The 23,134-nt window shown below is 36.6% G+C and overlaps 2 protein-coding genes across 24 annotated transcripts in view; one reads left to right on the top strand and one right to left on the bottom strand.

Annotated features, from left to right (window-relative positions):
• The window catches only part of Fubp1 (far upstream element binding protein 1), a 29,320-nt gene extending 16,899 nt beyond the window's left edge, over nt 1–12,421 (top strand). For 4 of the 20 annotated variants that reach the window (XM_060392493.1, XM_021649612.2, XM_021649618.2 and 1 more), the window contains 4 exons: nt 1,052–1,180; nt 2,091–2,165; nt 7,353–7,498; nt 7,723–7,856. In XM_060392493.1, the coding sequence (XP_060248476.1) occupies nt 1,052–1,180; nt 2,091–2,165; nt 7,353–7,498; nt 7,723–7,764 (392 nt within the window). In that variant the 3' untranslated portion in view covers nt 7,765–7,856. The other 16 variants (XM_021649611.2, XM_021649609.2, XM_021649616.2 and 13 more) reach the window with 12 other exon arrangements.
• Nucleotides 12,422–12,610: 189 nt separating this feature from the next.
• The window catches only part of Nexn (nexilin F-actin binding protein), a 29,262-nt gene continuing 18,738 nt past the window's right edge, over nt 12,611–23,134 (bottom strand). For 3 of the 4 annotated variants that reach the window (XM_060392488.1, XM_060392491.1, XM_060392490.1), the window contains 5 exons: nt 22,225–22,413; nt 18,324–18,521; nt 16,978–17,199; nt 14,049–14,234; nt 12,611–13,669 (listed from right to left, as the gene is read on the bottom strand). In XM_060392488.1, the coding sequence (XP_060248471.1) occupies nt 13,277–13,669; nt 14,049–14,234; nt 16,978–17,199; nt 18,324–18,521; nt 22,225–22,413 (1,188 nt within the window). In that variant the 3' untranslated portion in view covers nt 12,611–13,276. The remainder of the gene's footprint in view (nt 13,670–14,048; nt 14,235–16,977; nt 17,200–18,323; nt 18,522–22,224; nt 22,414–23,134) is intronic. The other variant, XM_021649608.2, reaches the window with a different exon arrangement.

Genomic DNA, 23,134 nt, shown 5'->3' with positions numbered 1-23,134 from the left:
TCATCCCTACCAATTTTATAAAAGCTGAGATTCATAACCTCATTTTAAGAGGATCCCTGATATTTCATTGGCTAACCAAATCTGAGCTTCAGGTTCAGGTAGAAATCCTGTCTTAAAAAAGGAAGGTTACCAGAGAGATGGCTCAGTAGTTAGAATCACTAACATCAGACAGTGCACAGCTACTTGTAAATCCTTTTCCAAGAGATCCAATAATATCTGGCCTCTTCAGGAACCCACATTTGTGTAAATATACACATGAGTGAAAAAAAAATTAAATGCTATATAAAACAAGGTGAAGCCAGGTGTAGTGGTGCACGCCTTTATTCTCAGAGCTTGGGAGGCTGAGACAGGCTGATACCTGAGTTTGGTCTACAGAGTGAGTCCAAGACAGCTATACAGAGAAAAAACAAAAAGCAAAGTGAAACAATTTAGGAGACCATCCAAAGTCAATTCTGGCCTCCATTCACATGAGCAGACATGCTCTTACATAAAAAGATAAATTAGGAAGTCCATATCATGTCAGACAGTGACAGCAGAGGGCGCACACACGCGTAATCCCAGCAATGGACCAGCCTGTGTCACATGGGGAATGGTCTCAGAAATGTGTTATCAGGAGATCTCAAATGACAAAGTGTGCTTGGAATATTCTCAAGGTTTTAGAAAAGTTCATGACAGCAGTAATTTCAAGATTGTGGCTGTTGTGAAGTATAAACTGCATGCAATCTAGCTAATCTTTCTTGTACAAATTAGCCGATAGCTGTATTCCATACAGAACTGTTTGAATTTGCAGATAAACACAGGAGACAGTCCATTGGATTTGAAGCCAAAAGGTTATCTATTCATATTCCAGTTCCACCATTCACTAGTTCTGTAACCTAGGAAATTACTGGAGACCCAAGTTTGTAAACTAAAAGCCAAGTGATAACTTTGAAAGTTTCCATTTGATGCTGTTAGCTCTTGAGCCTGTTTGTCAGGAATCCCCAGAAAGATAAAGATTGATTTTGGAGTCTACATATAAACCTAGAAATTTCTCTTTTTATTTTAATTTTAGCCAAGGCAGGAACAGATCCAAACTCAGCAGCGTGGGCTGCTTATTATGCTCACTATTACCAACAGCAGGCACAGCCCCCGCCTGCAGCTCCTGCAGGGGCACCAACCACAACCCAAACGAATGGACAAGGTAACTACGGTAATTAAAGCTTTTTATTTTCTATTTTATAGCCAGAGCTTGTGTTTGAATTAATATATGTTTCAAAACACATAGCCATCATGAACTTTAAAGTCAGTTACCCAACAGTGATATACCACTATTGTACACAGCCCTTGCTTAGATTCACCAATTGTCCCAGTGTTTTCATTAGGTCTGTTAACTCATCAAACTTGAGCAGTTTTTAAATCTTCTTTTTGCCTCTAATAACAGTATAACTCAACTGTGAGGTAGATGTCAACCTGGGTACCTTGGATTACTAACCTGATCATTAATTAAAATGGTCATACTCTACCTGCAGGTCTGTGTACTATGATACCACCACTTATTGTAAGGAATTACGTAGTATTTTCTGGTACATTTTACTGGAATAATGTCACTATCCTAGTCATTGAACATCTCCCTCAGCCTTAGACTATATTAATAAACCCTGCCTTAGTATTACAATTACCATAACTATTAGCTCCTGTTTTACTACAAGGAATAGTTTTCCTTTAATTTCTTTCATTATATTATCCTAGATTTTTGGGTGTTTGGGATTTTCTTCAAAATGGTTCTGGTGTCCTACTGACATTCTTCAGGTACTTCCTTAGTACCTAACACAGTAGGATGCTTTGTTGTCTGAGCTCCAATCATTGAGTCACTTTTTTTCAAGGATAGAATTTAGAAACTAGACTCATGTTCATTTCCTTAGTATCCCATGTTACCAGTTTCTCTGTTCACCCCTTCTGTAGCCACTGTTGTATATCCCCATTAAGTACACTCTAGTACATAGCTCTGCTGTAGATAGTGCTAGTTCCTGTGCTCATGGTACAGAACGAAAAGTGTAAACATTGCCTTTAAAAACTTAAATCGTGTTTTTACTGTTTTGTCTTTTAAAAAGGAGATCAGCAGGCTCCAGCTCCAGCTGGTCAGGTTGATTATACAAAGGCTTGGGAAGAGTACTACAAGAAAATGGGTACGCTATATGTTTTAAGTATATATATTTTGTTCTATTAAGTAAATGTACAAGTTAGGTTTTGTAATAGAGCATTTGTTCTGTTTTTATTACTTTAGATAACTCATCTATATGTTTTTATAATGTTAAAGTTGAGAATATTAAAGAAGCTGGACAGTAGTGGTACATGCCTTTAATCCTAGTATTAGGAAGGCAGAGGCTGACAGATCTCTTGTGAGTTTGAGGCTTTTGTATAGTTTTTGTGAGTTCTGGAACAGTCAGGACTGTTACACAGAGAAACCCTGTCTTAAAAAACAAAATATTAACAAGAAAGATAACGTTCTAAAAATCATTGGAGTTTAAATCATATAAAGGGCATTTCAAGAAATTCTGAAAATTGTGCTTATATGGCAAGAAGATGCAGTTGTCAGCAAGTTAGTAATTTCTAGTAAAACTAGAAATTCCTTTACCTGGAAATAATATATGGCTTTAATTATTACTGTACTTTTGTGTAGTGGTCTAAATGAAATAAGGTTAAATTTTAGAGCACCAAAGAAAGTAGTTATATGTGATATCAAATATTTGTATGCATTGAAAAATAAAAGGGGGTGATAAGCATTTTTAATTGTACATAGTTACACAAATTATTTTTTCCTGTAAAATTTCTCTTTATAAATATTTAACTACTGCAATTTTTTTTCTCAAAGTAGTATCATGAATATCTTTTTAGGATAATCACAAATAAGAGACCTTAAAGCAAAAAAGGTTCAGTCTAGGGGCTGAGGAAGTAGATGGGTTAAGGGTATTTAAGGACCTAGGTTCAAATCCCCAGTAACCATCCTAAAAACCCAGGCATGTCGCAGTAACACCAGTTTGAAGCAGTTCTCAGACGCTTGCTGGCCATCTTTGGATTCAGGGAAGGGGGCTGGAGCAGGAGGAGTGAGTATAGAGGAATAAAGGAGGACAGACCCCTGATGGCTTCCTCTGGCCTTATGTGCATGCACACATGCATTGTCATCCATACCTAAAAAAAGTTCAATCTTGATGTGTTTTGAATAGAAGGGAGAAGAAAATTGAGAAATACAAATCTTGAGGCTCATAGTTTTTAGTTTGTTTAGTGTAGTGCTTGGCTGTCATTCATAGGCTCTGGTTCAGTCTCTAGTGTGGGTGTGTGGATTTTTCTATCTCCAAAATCATTTTTCTTACCTGACTTTCCCAAATAGCCTGGCTATATTTCCTGGTTCCTTGAGTATAGTCTTGTCCCCACGTACCCTCTTTATAAACTAGGCAAGCAGAGTTGTTGGGGTTTTATTTCTTGGGTAGTTGAGTTCTCCCCTTCTGGTGTTTTTTGGAGTTTCATTGATGGGTGCTTGTTTTTGTTGAGAAAGAGTCTCATATAACTTAGGCTGTAGCTGTAGTTGAAACCATTATGTAGCTGAGGGTGACTCTTGGCACTGCTACCTTCACTCCACTTCCCTAAGGCTGAGATTGCGGGCTATGTTACCATGCTTAGATTATTCACACAGACTTGAAGCCCTAATTCAAGCTTTTTCTCTTTTTTTTTTTTAAATGCTGCTAATAGACTTAAATGTGTCAACATTTTCTTAGTAGCAAACCTCTACTAAAACATCTGAATTGCCTGGGATAACGCCATGAAAACTCCAGAGATTCTAGATCGAAAGAAAACGTGTTTTAAGTCATAAGGAAGAACAGAATATGGAATGGTGAAGGTTGTGTAGAATAAAAATTTCTGTAAAGAATTAAGCATCTGAGTTAAAAGTATGGCAATTCCTGTTTGGAGGAAAATAAGTGAAGCCATGCTGGGAAGTGTTTTTAAGAGCACTGGTAAGGCGGTAAGGTTGCTCAGTGGTTAAAAACACTGGTGCAGAGACTGAAGACTTAATATTGAGTATAACATATACCTCGTAAATTCGTGGCTTATACTGTTAAGTACTGATATGGTGGCCTCTGAATACATCTTAGAATGCCTTGAAGCCCAGAGGAAATACCTGATAAACAAATGCAGGTTTATCAAGAGATAACTGAGCATGATGATCTATTCAATACAGATGGGTCTTGTGTTATAGAAATAGTGAGATTTTATTAATATTGAGCTATATATAAATATTGGATAGTATTCTGCTATGATGTAGACCAGTGACAGAAATACAGTATTAAGGGAGTGGGACATAAGGTTATGTATGAGGAGAAGAGAGGAGAGCATGTGAGGTCTAGAGGGAAGAAAGTGTTAAGTCAGCTCTTGATCTGCCTCCAGCTCAGTGGAGTGGTGTTTTCTTACTACCACGGACCGGCCCACTTGGGCTCCCGGCTTCCGAGGGAGAACAGGGAACAAGGCTTTGGACAGGAAGACACGGTTTCGGCGATGAATTGACAGACAGACACCTGGATGGTTTTGACTCTGCTGCACTTTACTGAAATCAAGCTAGTATTTTTATAACAATTTCACAAAAGGCACCTTAAAATTGGCTTACTTCCCAGAACATTCAGACTTTTACCAAGAATACAAAGTTTATATTTTAACTCAAATTGCAGTCAAACATAAAGCAGTGCCCACAAGAAATCTTGGCCTAAAAACTTTTTGATCAGAGCAAACAAAGAAAAAGAAACCTCAAATGCAGTTTCATTATTGCTAACCAGTGAAGAGGAAAGTCAGGAGCTAAGTCAGATGCCTGCCAAAATCCTTCTCTATATCAAAATCTAATTACACCTTTGTTAACCATCCTCCCATATGTCCTGCTTAAGATTTATAATCTTCCTTAGAAACAAGGCACTGAAGGGAGGGGAAACTCCCACCAGCTGCACCTCCTCATGCTATTTTTTTTTTAAGAAGGAGCCTATTATTTTTTTACTATTCTTAATGCTAAAGTCTTTAATAATCTACTAATAATAAATTTCTTTATAAAATTAGTTGTGCTGTTTTAGGAGTCACAGAGAAAGATCAAAGAACTCATTAATCCAGCCCCAGAGCCACAACTGAAAAAGTGTAGAAATCTCAGAACACTTTTCCAAGTGGGATGAGTCTGCAGGGACCTTCCAGGGAGCGAATTTCCGAAGAAAGCATATCTCCCGCCCTGTAGCACATGCTATTATGGCGACACTGGCGTGGGTGTTGGCACTTAAAATAGTGGTTCTCAACTTCTAATGCTGTGACCTTCCTCATGTGAAGTGCCTCATGTACAGTGCCTCCCTTGTGTGAAGGTGACCCCAGCTATAAAATTTTCATTGCTACTTTATAACTAATTTTGCTACTGCTTTGCATCATGATATAAATATCTGATGTTAAGGATATCTGATATGTGACTTCTGTGAAAGGTTGTTCAACCACCTTCCAAAGGGGTCACTACCCACAAGTTGACAACCACTGTCTTAGACATTTTAGAATATCAAATATTGACAGCTTTTAATTTGGGGGATTTGGAGGGGGTTTTTTGTTTGTTTGTTTGTTAAGACACTGTGAGCCTGAAGGGTACTTTACTTGTCTGGTTTTTTCTGTACCATATATCATTATCCAAAATCAGGTGTGTTCTCACATGTACAGCTTATAAAGGATATTTTATGGTTTTGGTACTTGAGAATTTTCTAAATACTGAAACTTATCTCTTTACAGGGTCCTTGTGTTAAACACTGAGAAGTTATTTATGGAATATGGGAATTTTTGTAATATTGAAAATGTTTTTACACATATTAAAACTTAAGGGTCATAAATCTCAGGTTTTATTCACACAGCTGGCCTATACTCTGAGCAGCTTTCTGAATCCAAAAAACGTGAAAGGTGTCCCTTTTGTCTGCTCACAGTTTAGTGCATATAGCCACAAACAGGACAATGCTGTACATGCTCTCTGTAGGTTGGTTTTATTTGTTTGTTTGTTTGTTTTGTTTTGTTGGGAGGTGTTGCTTTGGAAATTTTAAAGTTAGAAAAATTGTGCATCAGTTGTAAGCTTGGCCAGTTTGTTCGTCCAAATGTTCTTTCTCTGTATTTTATGTTGAGCCTTTACAAAGTAAATTGCACACAAATATAAATTGTCTCAAATATACTCAATAATACCCTCTGTTCTTAACTATTGCATTGTCCATGTCAAGAAACTGTCTTCTGTAGTTAACTTATTTACAAAACCTGTTGAGTATGCCTAAGATTTGATGAATTTATTTCTCATTTGAAAACTCAGAATGGTCACTCTGCCCAGAAACCAAAAAAAAAAAAAAAAAAAACTGAGTTTTACTGCCAGGTTATTTTTTAGCAGAGCTGTACTCTGATACAAACACAGTATGTCTTTTGTATCATGTGTGTTTGAATTTTTAAGTATTTTTCAGTAGTTCTCTGTTGTAGTTTAAGACTAATGATATAACAGGTAACCCAAGTGGATAAATGAATAGTGAGCCAGGTATGGTGACACATGCCTTTAAACCTAGTATTTAGGAGGCAGGGGCTCTGAGGATGTGGCCAGCCAAGCTGGATAGTGAGACCTTTTCTCAGTTTAAAAAAAGGAATCAGCCAGTTGCAGTGGCACATGCAGGGAGGCAGAGGCAGCAATATCTTTGTGAGTTCGAGGCCAGCCTGGTCTACACAGCCAAGACTACACAGAGAGACCCTGTCTTAATAAACAAACAAACAAAAAAGAACAAAACATAGGTTCCTCTCTTTCATTGGCAAAGATTATGTCTGAATCTTCCCCTTTGTTTAAAGATATGTGTGTTTGAGTTATTTTATCTTTATTAGTAGCGTGCTAAACCAAAAGACAAAATATGATTGAGATTTATAGAAAACAGCGTATATTTTTCTGTTCATATGTGTGCTTCACTTTTTTTTTTCATTCTCCCCCTCTCTTTAAGGCATATTTAATGTAAACAGTAACTGAAGGGTCAATGAGACACATACAGAGTCCCAGCACTTGGGAATTTGGCAAGAGGATTACAAATTCTGAGCCAGACTGCTAAATAAGTGAAACCCTGTGTCAAGATAAACAAGAACTATTGCCCCTCTATGCCTATCATTATAAGCTGTGCTCACAGTAGATACAATTTTGTAATAAAATTTAGGGGTTCTTATGAGGTTAACAGGCAGACACAAGATTATTCAAAGGCTTGGGAGGAATATTACAAGAAGCAAGGTATTATCTTTACTAGATAATAATTCTGTGAGATGTTTAAATATAGTTGAAGCAATAAAGTTCCTCTGTTTTCCTGAAGGTCAAGCAGTTCCTGCTCCTACTGGGGCACCACCAGGTGGCCAGCCAGACTATAGTGCAGCCTGGGCTGAATACTATAGACAGCAAGCAGCATACTATGCCCAGACAAGTCCCCAGGGAATGCCACAGCATCCTCCAGCACCTCAGGTATAATGTACTTGCTTTTCTGTTTTTGTTTTCACTCCAGCCTTGTTTTCTGCATGTTTGTCTGTTTGGGAGTATGTTTTACTTTTTACTTGGTAAAGTATAACTACATGACAATGAGATGCTGTAGTGTGTTTGGGGATTTGGTTTTTCTAATAATGCTTTCTGGCATCTGAGTGCTATTTTTATATTGCCTTTGATTTTAAAAATAAATTTTCTTCCCCCAGGGATTTGCAAATCATGCAAGAAGCCACCATCATATATATTAACCAGTTTTTCTTTCTTAAAGGATTCACTCCTGAGTTAGCTCCATTTAAAGGATTTTCTTTAACTTTTTGTGTATCTCTTATGTATCTCTTCTGCACAGGGCCAATAATAAGAAGTGGACAATACAGTATTTGCTTCATTGTGTGGGGGAAAAAACCTTTGTTAAATATATGGATGCAGACGACTTGATGAAGATCTTAATTTTGTTTTTGGTTTAAAGTAGTGTTTTTCTCCCCCTTTTTTATTTTGAAAATGTACAAAATATCTATCACTACTGATAGGAGGTTAATATTTCTGTGTAGAAATGAAAATTGGTTTGTTTTTAGTCTTTAGTGTAGATGTACACATTCCAGCAAATGTATTTGCAACTATTATGTGGTCGATGCTTTGTGATATAAATGTACTTTTTCAATGTATACTTTCACTTTTAAAATGCCTGTTTTGTGCTTTACAATAAATGATATGAAACCTCCTGTGTCGGTAAGTTGGATATGTGGGTAAAGGATTCAGAATTTCTTAGCAGTGATAAATTAAGATACATATACACAAATATATAAGCTTTCCCCATGAATTACTGAGTTTTTAAACACTGGCATGTTTTTTTCCCCTTGCAGTATAGTGGTAGATTGGAGGATCTTTTCTGTTGTGTTTGGCTATTTCAGCACAAGTAATCCTGATATCTTCATTTTTTTCCTTCTGTTTGGTTAAAATCTGCATGTGTATACAATGATCTTTAGTATACTTCCATTGCATTAACAGTGAAATTTCCTTTTATACGTGAGCACTGTTTCAGACCTGTACTGCTGCTACAACAGTTAACCTTCCTGTTCTTATTTCCAAGACTGTTTCAGCATAACTAATTTTGAACAGTTTTCAGACAGTGATTTGAGTAGTTTATAAGAAGCTTTTTGTTTTTTTCATGTAAAAGCCACTCTTTCAATGTGTATATATATATAATATAATAGTGTGTTTCTTTCTAAATTTAGGATAGAAAAGTAATAGAATGCGAAAGTATAGCTACATTGCATCTGCCATTGAAACATTTGGGGTATGAAAACGTTCAAGCTTTTTTTTTTTTTTCCTTTTTGCAGTATAGATAAGCTTTGTCTTGTAATGCACAAGTCCAGTCATTGAATCAAATTAATTTTTTGTGTACTTGAATCATTTTATTACTCTTTAACATTCATGCTGAAGTTCTGATATTTTGTTGAAAACCATTGTTTTACTCTGCATATTTGTTGGCTCTTTGCATATTAATATATTAGACTACATGCAAATACAGTCTGTCTTGCCATTGTCTGTTGAAGTGCAGGTTTGATCCAGCCAGTATAGAACTAGCTCTGTAGGGGTGAGGAGGACTGTGCTGTGTATCATCCTTGATTGTGTTCCTTCAAGGAGCATTGCACTGTAAGTACATCAAAATGACAAATTGATGAACTGCAACAGTATCTTTTTGTCAATGTTCCACATAATGTAATTGCTATATTTTGTGTGAATATTATGTTGGAATACAGTGCTGATATCATGGGAAACCATAACTGCCTCTTAATGTAGAGTAATACATAGTTTTGTATTTTTTTTTAAGTGAGCTTAATGGTAAGTATTTTTGATATGCTTTAGCTAATAGCTAAAGAAAATTGATCATTAACAAAAGTTGAATAGTATTAATCGGTGCTCCTAAAATGCTGTTTTTCAGTGTAAAATATGCATATCTTTTATAATGATATGAAAGACTTGAAATGTTTAAGACAGAAGTGGTTTTCAGTTTGCAAATTATAAGCAATGTAGCACTTAACACCTTTCCATAAATATGTTAGTTCTATCATCTGTGGGGAGCACCATTTGTATGAGGTCAAATGCTTGAGATTATAGGGCAGAAAACAGTACAGCTCATTGTTGGATGTTTGAAATGTTTTCGATTGTTTTATGTAACTTAGAGTTACTTCCCTTACCCTTATTTTAGCTCTAGATGTGTAGTCCTAGTTTGAAGTTTTAATAGTTTAGGAGTTATGTTGTTAAGATCTTAAGTGTAGGGGATTGACATGAACAATTTCAGTATTTTGCATGATGTTGTTTCATAGATGACCTAGGAAAGTGATACATATAGTAATTAAACTGAAGGAAATAGTTGGATTCAGTATCATAATTCACAAATTGGAGGCTGTTGATTTTGATTCGTTTAAAGTTTAAAATCTTTATTAATTGCAAACAGTGCAATTATTTATACTTCACAGTGCCTTCCCAGACCTTCCACCTTAGGTTCTGCTGCAAAAAGCAACAGGTAAGCACAACCTAAGGACATATATATATAAATATAATAATGTTGTCCCTGTGAGGTTTTTGTGGTTGTGTACTCAAAAGCAATCTGCTACTGCTTCCCCAAATGTATTTTGTTATTTATGCTACCATTTTAGTGGAAAATCTGTTAAGTTGTTTGAGCAGCAGTTTACAATTTTGGGTAATGGTTTTGTTTTAATTTTTTTTTTTTTCATTAAAATAAAATGAGTAGATTGCTGCTATAACTGAAAAACCATCCAAATCTTTTTGTATTTCCCCTTCCCACCCACCCCAAGTCATAGAAATGTTACAGTAAGAAAAATTAAATAGTTAAGACTTAGAAATCATTTGGTCAGAAATTTCAACAGCCTTCACAGCTTGTTTGTATGAATGACAGGACATTTTCTTTGCCCTCCATACCTATAGGCCTTTTGTTTTTGGTTTTCCTTGTTTATTATTACTGCTGTAAAGTATAGTAATTTAGTAAGAACATTTTGGGTCAGTTTCATAGACAGTTCTGTTTTCATGACTTGTATTTGCTGACAAGGAAGAATAAGGAATACTTACTGGCAGTAAGTTTTGAGAGAAGGCATGTGCATCAGTGAAATGTTAACTGTATAACAAATAACCTTTCATAATCTGCATAATCAAGTTTCTGATTTATAATATTTTAATAACTTACACTGCATTAATTTTTGCCAGTTTAAAATGTTTGTGTTCCTAGGAATGATGTTAACTAGTATATATTTTGAGTTAAATGACTGTCTTAAAGCAGCACCATATCAGTTTTGCTTTTATTCATTTTCTAAAATGTGCTGATCCTATTAAAAACTCCTGCTTATCTTTACAACAAAGAAAAATATTCAAAAATACTGCCTTCATTTTCACACACAGTGCTGAAGATGCTGCAAGCACCAAATCATAGCTCATAAAATCAGGTCCTGAGATAGTTACCCATAAAGAGGAATCCTTTGAGTGTATGCCATTGGTGAGCCGATGAGCATGGACCATAGAAGGGCTCAATGTAGAAGGTAAAATTGGCAAATCATAATTGAGAAATATGAAATGTATTCCCATACATAATATGGTATAGGGTGTGATGTACCTGCTCTTGATCAGTTTCCATTTTAAAGTGCTATTCACTTAAATGTTCCATGAACTGTTAAGTTTCTTAAGTTATGGTTATTGCGTGTGTGTGTGTGTGTGTGTGTGTGTGTGTGTGTGTGTGTGTGTGAGAGAGAGAGAGAGAGAGAGAGAGGTCAGTATGTTGAAAGCACATTTTTAGAACCTGTCAAGTTTTGGTTAGTTGTAGTTTATGTTTGGAAATCCAAGTGAATGCTTATAGATATTGAGGACTGTTTGAATATTTCTTGTGAGAACTTTTAATTCATTTCCATGAACCTTCACTGGTACTGTAAGCATTTTAAATAGCACCAATCTTAACTTTACGTAAATGGAAAGCACAAAAGGTGAGCCAGTTGATTTGAATGCAACAGATTTTAAAGGTGGTAGAAAATTGGTTTAGATTGAAAGTAAACTCAAAATTAAACAAAAGTTTACAGGTTTTTTTAAAGGGACATACATGTTAGTGTAGTGATACTTAGAATTTGTTGCTTTGATGTTTGTTTCAGAAATACGTGTACTTCTGTTTTTTAGTAATGAGAATCATTTTTAATATTAAAAACTGATTTATACTAGTTGTATTCTTAAATGCCTTGGGTAGTTAATTCATTCAAGTGGGTTTAGATAGGAATAACAAGTGGTCTCAGAGAAGTTCGTGTTCACTTGCCATTACAAACAGTTCTGAAAATAGTTACATGTAGTCTAGAATATTGATAGAGAATTAACTGGTCACTGGAGATATCTCGTTTTAGTTCTGCAAAATTTACCTGACTTTAAATTGCATTTTCATAGTACCTAGAAATAACTTGACTGAAAATAATCCTACTTTTTGTTGGGTTATTGACTATCAGTCAGTCAACTTACTACAACTGTAATTGAGGGATTTTTAAATTGGTGCTTTAAAGAAAAGCAAATAAATCCCAGGGTTTTTATTTTCTTCAGTGATACCCTAAAGAAACTCAATGTATTTGCGAATATATATATATTTTCTTGTGCATGCTCGATGCATTTTCGTCCTGAGAAAAGTGTTCTCTACAGAAACTACCCGTGTGTTAAAAGAAGATTGGCTTAAAATGGCTACTGTGATGGGAACAGTGTCTTAGGGAGATGCAGCTTGGACTTGAGGTAAATTGAATACTTTACAAACTGGTTTAGAGTTTTGCTTTAATAACATTGTATGTAAAGGGGCACGTGATTGTTGTAATTTTGTATTATCATTTCCTTAATTAAAAAATAAATGTACAGTGATTACTATTACAAGAGAGTGCTCTTTCTTTTTGTGTCTTTTATATGTATACTGAGTTACAATTTTCTCCTTCCTGTCATTAAAGATTTGCTATGAGAAAAGTACTGGAGGTTTTGCCTTTTTTAATTCTAATGATAAGTCCTTTAAACTGTTACAAGGGGAGATATCTAAATAATAAAATAGCTTTTAAAATGAGAAAAGGGACCTTTTAATGCACAAGACACTTTATTATGGTTTCACAACATAAAATAATAGTTTACCAGAAAATTAAATATACGTAATTTGAAAAATACATGTTTCTATCAAATTTAATTTAGTAGTAGTTTCTCAATTCCTCCTTGGGGTTTTCTTCTCCATCTTTCTTCTTTGTCCATATACCTGCCTCAGAGAGACTTGGACTCTACAGTTACATACTACAGAGAAGAACTGGTCAATTCCAATTTTGTTGTCATTGGCTAATTTTAGATATTAAAACTTCATTTTATTCATGCAAACTATGTATGCATTAAGCATAATTGCTATGAATATGGAAAATACAAAGCTTTTGTTTGGGTTCTGAGAGAATGAACACATTTCCCTTTCCCATCAACTACATTTTGACTTTGCGCAGCATGGTAATAAACATTAGAAAAGGCATTCTTTAGATTTTGAAGATACAGGCAAAGATTTTAAATTCTTGTTTCGAAGATTTGGGAAAAGGTATTAAGTCAACATAGTGGCACCTCTGGTCTTTTTTTGGCCCTTCCACAGAGATGTATCAAGAGAGTTGTAGAGAGAGAGTGAGTTCCAAGGAAAGAAGGAAGCCTAGTAGTCGTCCACTAAAAAAAGAGAAGAAGAAGAATGATTTTTTTTTCCTATTTACTTTCTAATTAAAAGAAAGAATTAAAACCTATGCGGTTCTTACTTTCAATGGTAAGAATGCAGGTACTCGCTGCAGAGCCTTTATTGTTGACTGCTTTACACATGTATTCTCCTCCATCTTCTGGGAACGTTTCTGGTAAATAGAGGCAGTAAGTTTCACCTCTTTCAATATACTGATAGTCTTCTCCGTCCTGCAGTATTTCTCCCTCAAACCACCATGTAATTTCTGGCTTGGGTTCTCCTGTTACTTTAACAGTAAATCTGACTGGCTCACTGTCTACAACTGAGGTGTTTCTTAGGGGTTTTTTGAACCATGGAGCTCCTGATCTGGTTTGCTCTTCATCTTCAGTAGTGGATCCATTAATGATGCTACCTTCTTCTTCTTCCTCATCTTCTCGTTTCTGTATTAAGTACATAATCAAGATGGTATTTATTTTTAGTAATAGGATTTTGAAGGCAAAAGAACAAGTTTGGGGGTCTGGAGAGATGGCTCAGTCATTTAGAGCACTGTCTGCTCTTCCAGAGGATCTTGGGTTCGATTCCCAATAACTACTTGGATATAGCTCACAGCCATCTAGCTTTACTGGGAAGTTTGGGAAATAGCTGAGTGTTAGAGCACTAGGCTAACATGTATGATGCCTTGGGTTTCATTCATTAGTGGAACGAAGGAGTATGATTACTATACTACTATTTAAACCATTCCAGTGGCATGAGAGCTGTGACATTTCTTAATCACTTGCAAATGTTTAGCACACCATCATTGTTTAGGTAGATGCATACCTTCTGTAGTGCCGCATCAATTTCTTTCTGTTCAAACTGCATTCGTAGTAACTTTTGTTCTTCAATTCTCCTTTGTTCTTCCTCTTCTCTTGCTTTAGCCATTTGTTCAAATCTGGCTCTCATGTTCACTTTATGAGTAAAGGGAGATTCACTTTTTTTTGCAGGCTTTACATCAACATCATCTTCCTTTAAAAAAAAATGAATAAATATTGCTTGCCAAGAACTTAATATGCTAGTGATTCTGTAATTTATAATACTTTGATCACACCTTATTGCTAGCTTTATTGACTGGCCCTTTGTACCCAACTCACTCAGTACTTCATTTATTAGTGCTAATTGTAAAAAAGTTCTTTGACATTTTTATGTACAAACACCTTCACAGAATATCCTACATAGTGACAACTTTTAAAACAAACTTAGACGGTTTCTTTGTATATTAGAGCCCTGGCTTTGTACACCAGCCTGTGCCTGCCTCCCAACTCTGCCATGTACCACCACCCCCAGCTGAAACAAACTCTTACGTAGCTCTACTATCTTCTGTTACTTCTGGAGATCCTAGAAATTAAGCAAATTATGGTCAGATGTCTGGGAAAGAAAGTTAAGGAAATGGAGAGGCATCTGGAATTTGGGGAACTCTGTGACTAAGGTGAGTTAGTTGTTTAGGGATGAACTTTGAAAGCCAGAAAATATAAGGGCAAGATCACATATTGAAAGGTATATGGGTCTATGAAAAAAAAGTAAAGGCCAATTGTGTGTGTGTGTGTGTGTGTGTAACAAGCTATACATTAGTTACCTGTACAGAAAATCTTGGCATAAACATTCTTTGATTCAGAGTTTAGAAGTTTTTTGGTTTCCCAGATCACATTTCAGTTAGATTTAGGAAGATCCAGAACATGATCACAAGTCTTTCCAAATGTGAGAGAATACTTAAACCAGTATGCCAACTACTGTTAAACTGAAACCTAATAAATTATATATACAATATATTTTATACTATTTTTAGCACAAAACCTTACTCAAAATTGTTTAGAAAATGAGAGGTTTACCCAGGTAATGGTGTGTGCCTTTGGTCACAGCACTTGAGAAGCAGCCATATCTGAGTTTTGAGGCCAGCCTGTTCTACAGAGCAAGTGACAGGACAGCCAGGGGTACACAGAGAAACCATGACTCAAAGCAAAAGTGTTTGAATAAACAAGAGAATTGTTCTGACATGACTGAACTAATGAAAGCATTGATGTTATCTTTTCTAGAACTTTTAAAAAATTAGGCTTCTGTTGTAGGGAAGTGGGAAAGTGATGTAAATGGGTGTCATAAGGCACTGATGTTGGTAACAGGGTAGTAAGGCTCGGGATACATTAGAGCATAGAAAATTAAGTTAGGCTGAGAGTATAAGTGTCAAGCATGCATGAGGCATCAAATGTGATTCTTAGCATCACACCTGTGTATGGTGGCCCAAGGCTTTAAGTGGTGGTGGGAAGGAGGTATCTGATGACAGACTGGGATATAGAAGACTTGAACCTATCTAAGACATTTAATTGGTTAACAAGTAGGTGATAAAATACCATATGAGTGGACATTATTTTTGAGACAGTTTCTCGTGTAGCCTTGGCTGGCCTAGAATTCACTCTAAACCAGGCTTGCCCTAAGCACAGAGATCCACGTACCTCTTCCTCCTGAGTACTGGGATTAAAGGCATGCTTCACCACCACCCAGCAATTGGATTCTTTTACATGGGTGAATGGAACCTTGAGGTCTAGAATGTTAATTTTGAAGATACTTGAATCTCAACCTCAAGACAAAGTCTCACTAATTACCCTGGCTAGCATTAAAATCATTAATTTGCCTCTGCCTTCTGAGTACCTGAAAGGAGTGTACTACCACTTCCATAGGAACATAGATGTATTAGGAGATTCTAGGGGTTGGAGGGGAAGTCCATCCCTGGAAGTTGTCAAAACTTTAAAGCTTTTTAAAAGCTCTTAATGACTTACTCCAAGGTGGGTAGAAGACCGCGTTCACCAGAAACAGTTAACATCCTAATCTCACATCTTAAGAGCCGGAAGTAGTGATGCATCAAACCTACCAGTTTCATTCTTAGAGGTTTTACAATGACTGCCTTTAAGAGAAGAACAACTGCATATTGGTGGAACTGTTTGTCAGATTAGGGCTTTAAGACAGGGTCTCCTGGAACCCAGACTGTCCTTGAACTCATCCTGCCTCTCCCCCAAGTCATACCCAGGTTGAACTTTACTTTGTGAAGTTTAAAAATTCAGTTTTAACTTGACCTGTCACACAGCCAGTAATTGCTAGTGTTCTTCAGGATTATTTTACTACTTCCAGCTGTTCATAATTTTACAACACACATGCTTGTATCTCACCAAGTCCAAAGCAGTGTCACACTGCCTTTGCCTTAACACAACTTACAAAAACTTCAACAGGCCTTAAGCATTAACTGGTTTCCCTGGTGGGGGTGGTCTAGAATACTAAGTCTGGGCTATTTATAGCTTGGATCTCAAGGCACTGTGAAAGGATTTTCTATGTAAGCCTCACAAGTGGCCAGACAGCATTAGAGGAGCTATGCCTGTTTCTTAGCTCTCCAAGCCTCACAGGTACACTGTCCAATGTGATTTCATGGCAATAAATACCGTACAGCACAAGTGGTTTTCAGTCATACCCCTGGCTCACTCGTGTGTCCCTAGAACAAGTTGGCTATCACCCTGCTTTGCTCATTTCTAGGTTTTATTTGCTGCCATTCCATTTTTCCCCCTCCAATCTGCACCCTATCCATACCTGCCTCCAAATCCTTTTGAACTCTTAAGTCCTATATGAGCTTAATGGTCTTAAATTATTACATTTATACCAACAACAAAGTGTAAATACAAAGACTTATGTTTAAATAACATCAATGTTAACAAATAAAACAGTAATGTACCTCGTGGAAGTGTTCTGCTTCTCTCTCTTTAATTTCAAGGTCAATTGCTCTCCTTTTTGCCCGCTCTTCTTCTATCTTTTTCTGTATTTCTTTTTCAGACAACTGTCCAATTTTTTCAAACTTGCTTTTTAGATTTTTAGCTTGAATAGAACCACTCCTTCTTAACTTGATTAATTCTTCATATTCTCTACTCAATCCAAAAGTTTCATTTTCTTCTTCTTCCTTCAGAAGATTAATATTTTTATATGTTAAATATCAGCAAATTACAATGGATGCCTCCTCTCATCTTTTGGGCAGGGGTATGTTTCAAGACAACCAAATGGATGCCTGGAACCCTCAGGAAAAATGGGGTCCTATATATACTGTGTTTAAGAGTTTTATTTCTGGGGTTGGAGAGATGCCTTCATGGTTAAGAGTACTGGCTAATCTTTCAAGAGTTTTGGGTTCAGTTTCTAGCCTCCATGGTGCTCAAGGTGCCAGACATACATGCAGGCAAAACACCCATGACATAAGATAAAGACATTTTTTTAAGTTTAAGACTTACTAAGAACTAACAACCTTTCACATAAAGGAAGCCTGTGTGGCATATTGAATTGATAGCATCAATACTATTGTGCTTTGGAACCCCAATTAAATACAATATTGGCTTTTTTTAATTTGTTCCTTTTTTGAGACACGGTTTCCCTGTATAGCCTTGGCTGTCCTGGACTCACTTTGTAGGCCAGGCTGGCCTTGAACTCAAAAGAGATCTGCCTGCCTTTGGCTCCCAGAGTGCTAGAATTATAGGCATGTGCCACCACACCTGGCTAATAATAGCTCCTTTAAAAAAAGAGAAAGCTTTTTAGATTTTATATTTTTCATGTATAAATGCTTTGCCTGCTTGATGTGTATATGCCACATGCATGCCTTGTATAGGTCAAAATGCGGCATTGGATCCTCTAGAACTGGCGTTAATAGACGGTTCTAAGCCACCACCTGGGTGCTTGGAATTGAGTCTCAGTCCTTTGAAAGAGCAGCTTTGCTATCCTTTTGTCATTGTGCCATGACACTGTTACCTACAAGGCTCACACAGGAGAAACAGTTTCCTTACAGCAAATACATTACTAAAACAATCCATGTCTTAAGTGAGTTTTCAGTGTTGTGTTGGGCCACATTCCTAGCTACACTCTACCAGGTCAGACATACCTATGGTAGCTGTATATATGTATGTATATATATATAGCTGATATATCTGACTAAGTATATAGTCATAAAAGGGCCAGATAACCTCATGTGATTAATAATACAGAAAGGTCATAATAAGACAGCATAAAGAACATATTAGATCAAACATTCTTATACCTTACCTTTCCCATTTCTTGTCTCAGCTGCTCAAATTCCTGTTTCTCCATTTCTAGTTTATGTCTCCGTTCCTCCTCTGTTCGTCGTCTTTCTTCTTCCATTTTTTGCTTTAACAGTTCTTCAAAATTAATTTCCAGTTTTCCAGGTATTAGAGATTCTTGAGAGACTGTTTTATACCTCTCTGGGGAGTCGTCATCTAACACCTATTTAAATATTTTATCATTTTTTTTTTTTTAGAATTGTGTACTAAAAAGGTAATATTTCTTCTAGAAACAAGTGAATTGAATAAAAGTGTTTTATGTTGATCTGAAAATTCAGAGATAATGAACTTTCACAACACAAATCAATGAACAAGTGGGCAGTATCAAAAACCTAAAACTGGGGTATTTGTGGTGTGGAGGATGGTAACCATCTACATGTATTCTCCATTCAAATGAACAGAAAATACTCACTTATACAATGAGTCATCTGAATTAGAAATTGATATTCTTTAATGATATTAACATTTTAATTAATTTTTTATTTTTATATTAGTTTATTCACTTTGTATCCCAGCTGTAGCCCCTCCCTCATGCCCTCCCAACCCCACCCTCCCTCTCTCATCTCCTATGCCCTTCTCCAAGTCCAATGATAGGGGAGGAGGGTCTCCTCCCCTTTCATCTGAACCTAGCTTATCAGGTCTCATCAGGACTGGCTGCATTGTCCTCTGTGGCCTGGCAAGGCTGCTCCCTCCTCAGGGGGATGGAGGGGTGTCAGAGAGCCTGCCACTGAATTCATGTCCAAGACAGTCCCTGTTCCCATTACTAGGGAACCCATTTGGATACTGAGCTGCCATGGGCTACTCTGAGCAGGGGTTCTAGGTTATATCCACGAATGGTCCTTGGTTGAAGTATTAGTTTCAGAAAAGACCCCTGGGCCCAGATTTTTTTGATCTGTTGCTCTCCTTGTGGAGCTTCTGTCCTCTCCAGGTCTTACTATCTCCCCCTTCTTTCATATGATTCCCTGCACTCTGTCCAAAGTTTGGTTATCAATCTTAGCACCTGCTTTTATACACTGCTGGGTAGAGTCTTTCAGAGGTCCTCTGTGGTAGGCTTCTGTCCTATTTCCTGTTTTCTCCTCCTTCCAATGTCTATCCCATTTGTCTTTCTGAGTGAGGATTGATCATCTTACCTAGGGTCCTCCTCCTTCTCACTTAGCTTCTTTAGGTGTACAGATTTTAGTATGTTTATCCTATATTATGCGTATAGTGTCCACTTACAAGTGAGTACATACCATGTGTGTCTTTCTGCTTCTGGTATACCTCACTCAGGATGATCTTTTCTAGATCCCACCATTTGCCTGCAAATTTCATGATTTCCTTGTTTTTAATTGCTGAGTAGTATTCTATTGTGTAAATGTATCACAATTTCTGTATCCATTCCTCCGTTGAGGGACATCTAGGTTGTTTCCAGGTTCTGGCTATTAGGAATAAAGTTGCTACAAACATGGTTGAACAAATGTCCTCGTTGTGCGCATATTTTGGATAAATGCCTAGGAGTGGCATAGCTGGACTTTGAGGAAGCGCTATTCCTAATTTCATGAGAAAGTGCTAGATTGATTTCCAAAGTGGTTGTACAAGTTTACATTCCCACCAGCAATAGAGGAGGGTTCATTTCCCTTTCTCCACATCCTCTCCAGCATGCATTGTCTGATATTAACATTTTAATCTGACTGAAGTGAATCTCCAGTTCTGGTCACTAAAATAGAATATTTCAGTTAAGTTATAGTCTTAATAAAGAATCATCTGGATCATCATGATTTTTTATCAGAAAAAAATAAAACCCCAAAATCCTTAAGGCCATTAGTTTAATGTCTAAAAGTTTTGCTGTCAAGATGTTTTAAAGAAATAATAGTTTATATATTGTTAGAACTGCCAGTTCGGATTATAGATACATAAATTTACTAACTCTGTAACCTTATAAAATAGCTTAGGATTAATATGCTTGGTTTTCACCTGAGGAACTGACTGAAAAGTAACTTGTCTAAAGTCAACAGAAACACCAAGTAGAAAAGCCAGAAGGAAAGCTTCAGAGAATTTCCAATAAGATTATAAATAATGTAAAAAATATTTATATATGTAGGCAATTGCCATAGTGAAACCTACTTATATGCTACATGAAATGTGAATAACAGACTGCCTTTTATAATTTTGTAAATTTATATGAATAAGATTGATTGGGCAAGCTACTCACCCCTCTGAGCCTTCCTGTGAGAATTTTCTTACAGTTCTCACTGGATTAAATGAAGCTTAGAAATACAGAATGCACTGTCTAACATCATGGTAGGCTCCCAATAGGAGGGTTTTACTTTTATTTTATTTGCATTGGTGTTTTGCCTGCATGTGTCTGTTTGAGGGTATCACATCCCTGGAACTGGAGTTACAGACAGTTGTAAACTGCCATGTGGGTGCTGGGAATTGAACCTGGGTGCTCTGGAAAAGCAGGCAGTGCTCTTAACCCCTGAGCCATCTCTCCAGCCCCCCCTGGAGTGCTTTAACTTTTAATATTTATCAGAAAAATTTTAGGAGTCAGTTCTCTGTTCTTACCATGCTTCTGTCCAGGAGTGAACTCAGGTCATCAGGCTTAATGGTAGTTTTACCCAATGGAGCCATCTTCCCAGTCCCTAATAACAGTTTTATTATACTATCATGTCCTGAATAGAAGTAATCCCAAAATTGCAGCTAAAACATTTGCTTGTAAGTTGCTGATGTTAGATACATTTTACCATGAAAAATAATCTAATTTTGTTTTTCTGTCTCCTGGAGATAAGAACTTTGATGAGAACTGTGGCCTGAAGACACAGACACGGAGTGAAAGGGCCTCTCTTGGACTCAGAGGCAAGAAAGCAAGCAAATTAGGACTTGGTCCCAGGCAAGGAATAGCAACAATGATATGGATTACAGTAGTGAAGAAGGGAGAGTAAGTCAGGGGGTCGAATAAATGGAAGTTTATAGCCAGTTATGCATGAATGAAAAGGTGAAAATATGTTTCAAGTTCCTGAGTTTCTGGTTTGAGTGTGTGGGCAAATGATTAAACCAAAAATTTAGCTATATGTGTTGAAAGATTACCCAGGCAAGCACAAATACTAGGCTATTTCATCAGTAGCCAATTAAAATGTAAAACGGGTGAAGTGTACATATATCAAAATGATTGAACAGATTCTACAAATATGGCATGAAAAATGTAACTTTGACAAATTAGGTATCAATATGTAAAAAAGAATGAAGTTAGATAATTATGATTAAATGACTTTAGTCATCTAATACAGATTGACTGGGATTAAAATGGCAAGGAAAGGAGAAAGGGACAATGAAGGGATGAAAGGAGGGAAACTAGGGGATAATTGTGTTTTGTTTTGTTTTGTTTTGTTTTGTTTTGTTTTGTTTTGTTTCTTGACACTCTGATCTGGTCTAGAAGATCTTTCCAGACAAGGATGATAGTTTCCAACCTTTTATGACAAGCATAGCATTGATAATCAGATCTTTTTCAACGCCAACTGAAGCAAATGCTGAAAAGTATTTGGCATTCATACTTTTGGTACAGATTTCAGAGATGATGGGTTGGGTGTTCCTCAGACTCTAGGCATTTCATTCACACCTTGTAAAAACTGAATCCTTGAGGACCCAAGTTCAGTTCCCAGAGTAAAACTAGGTGCACACCTCTAATCCCAGCACTGTGGAAGCAGAAAATGATTCTTCAGACTGCTAGCCAGTCAAAAGGGACAGCATTCCTGAGAATGACACCCAGGGTTATTATCTGGCTTTCCTAGCTTGTGCAACCGCGTATGTGTAAGCGAATGCTCACGCACATCCACACACTACCCCTACATGCTGAATTCCAAAATATTGTTCAGTTAGCTTCATCTTACCATGCTTCTCCTTGCTTCAGCAAATGCCTTCTTCTCTTCCTCTATTCTCCTCCGGGCCTCCTCCTCTGCTTTTCTTTTTTCTTCTTCTCTCCTTTGCCTTTCTATTTCCTCAAAACTGAGTTTGAGTTTTCCAGGGCGGTACTCTTTAAAAACTGTTTCTATATCTTGGCTTTCATCCTCCTCATTTACCTAATAAAGAAACTATTCGTTACTAAATTGAGATTCATTGGCACAGGAATGCTATGGTAAAAAGGTATGCTTAGCAACTGGACAGAGTATCTCAAAGCTCCCAGAATATCTACTCCAAATCTTTATTTTTTATTTATATTTGTATTTATCTATCTTATCTATCTATCTATTTATATCTATATCTATCTATCTACTATCTATCTATCTATCTATCTATCTATCTATCTATCTATCTATCTATCTATCTATCTATCGAGACAGGTTCTCCCTAAAATAGCCCTAGCTGTCTTGGAGCTCATCAAGCTTTTAGGGGGATTGTGTAACACAGGTTAAAGGTTCATGTTGACTGTTCATTCTCATAAACAAACTAAATGCCATGTAACACACACACACACACACACACACACACACACACACACCCTGAGTCTGAAGAGGGTTAGATATAATTTTCCTCTCAGGTATGGTGGTGCATGCCTTTAATCCCAGCACTAGAAGAGGCAGGAGGATCTCTGAGTTTACATAGTGAGTTTCAGGATAACCAGAGCTACTCAAATAAATTTAAAAATTTTTTTTTCCTCACTATGAACTATGGTGATATTTCCTTATACTAATCAAAGACTGCCACCTGATATTTATATAAAATTAATTTCACAATTTATTTGCTCATCTAAACATTAATTGCAACCTATTAACAATATTTTATTAGGTTGATTACCAGTTA

The sequence above is a fragment of the Meriones unguiculatus genome, chromosome 10, assembly GCF_030254825.1.
Source record: "Meriones unguiculatus strain TT.TT164.6M chromosome 10, Bangor_MerUng_6.1, whole genome shotgun sequence".
In the NCBI taxonomy this organism is placed as follows: Eukaryota; Metazoa; Chordata; class Mammalia; order Rodentia; family Muridae; genus Meriones; species Meriones unguiculatus.
This window is presented reverse-complemented; position numbering and strand designations above follow the sequence as displayed.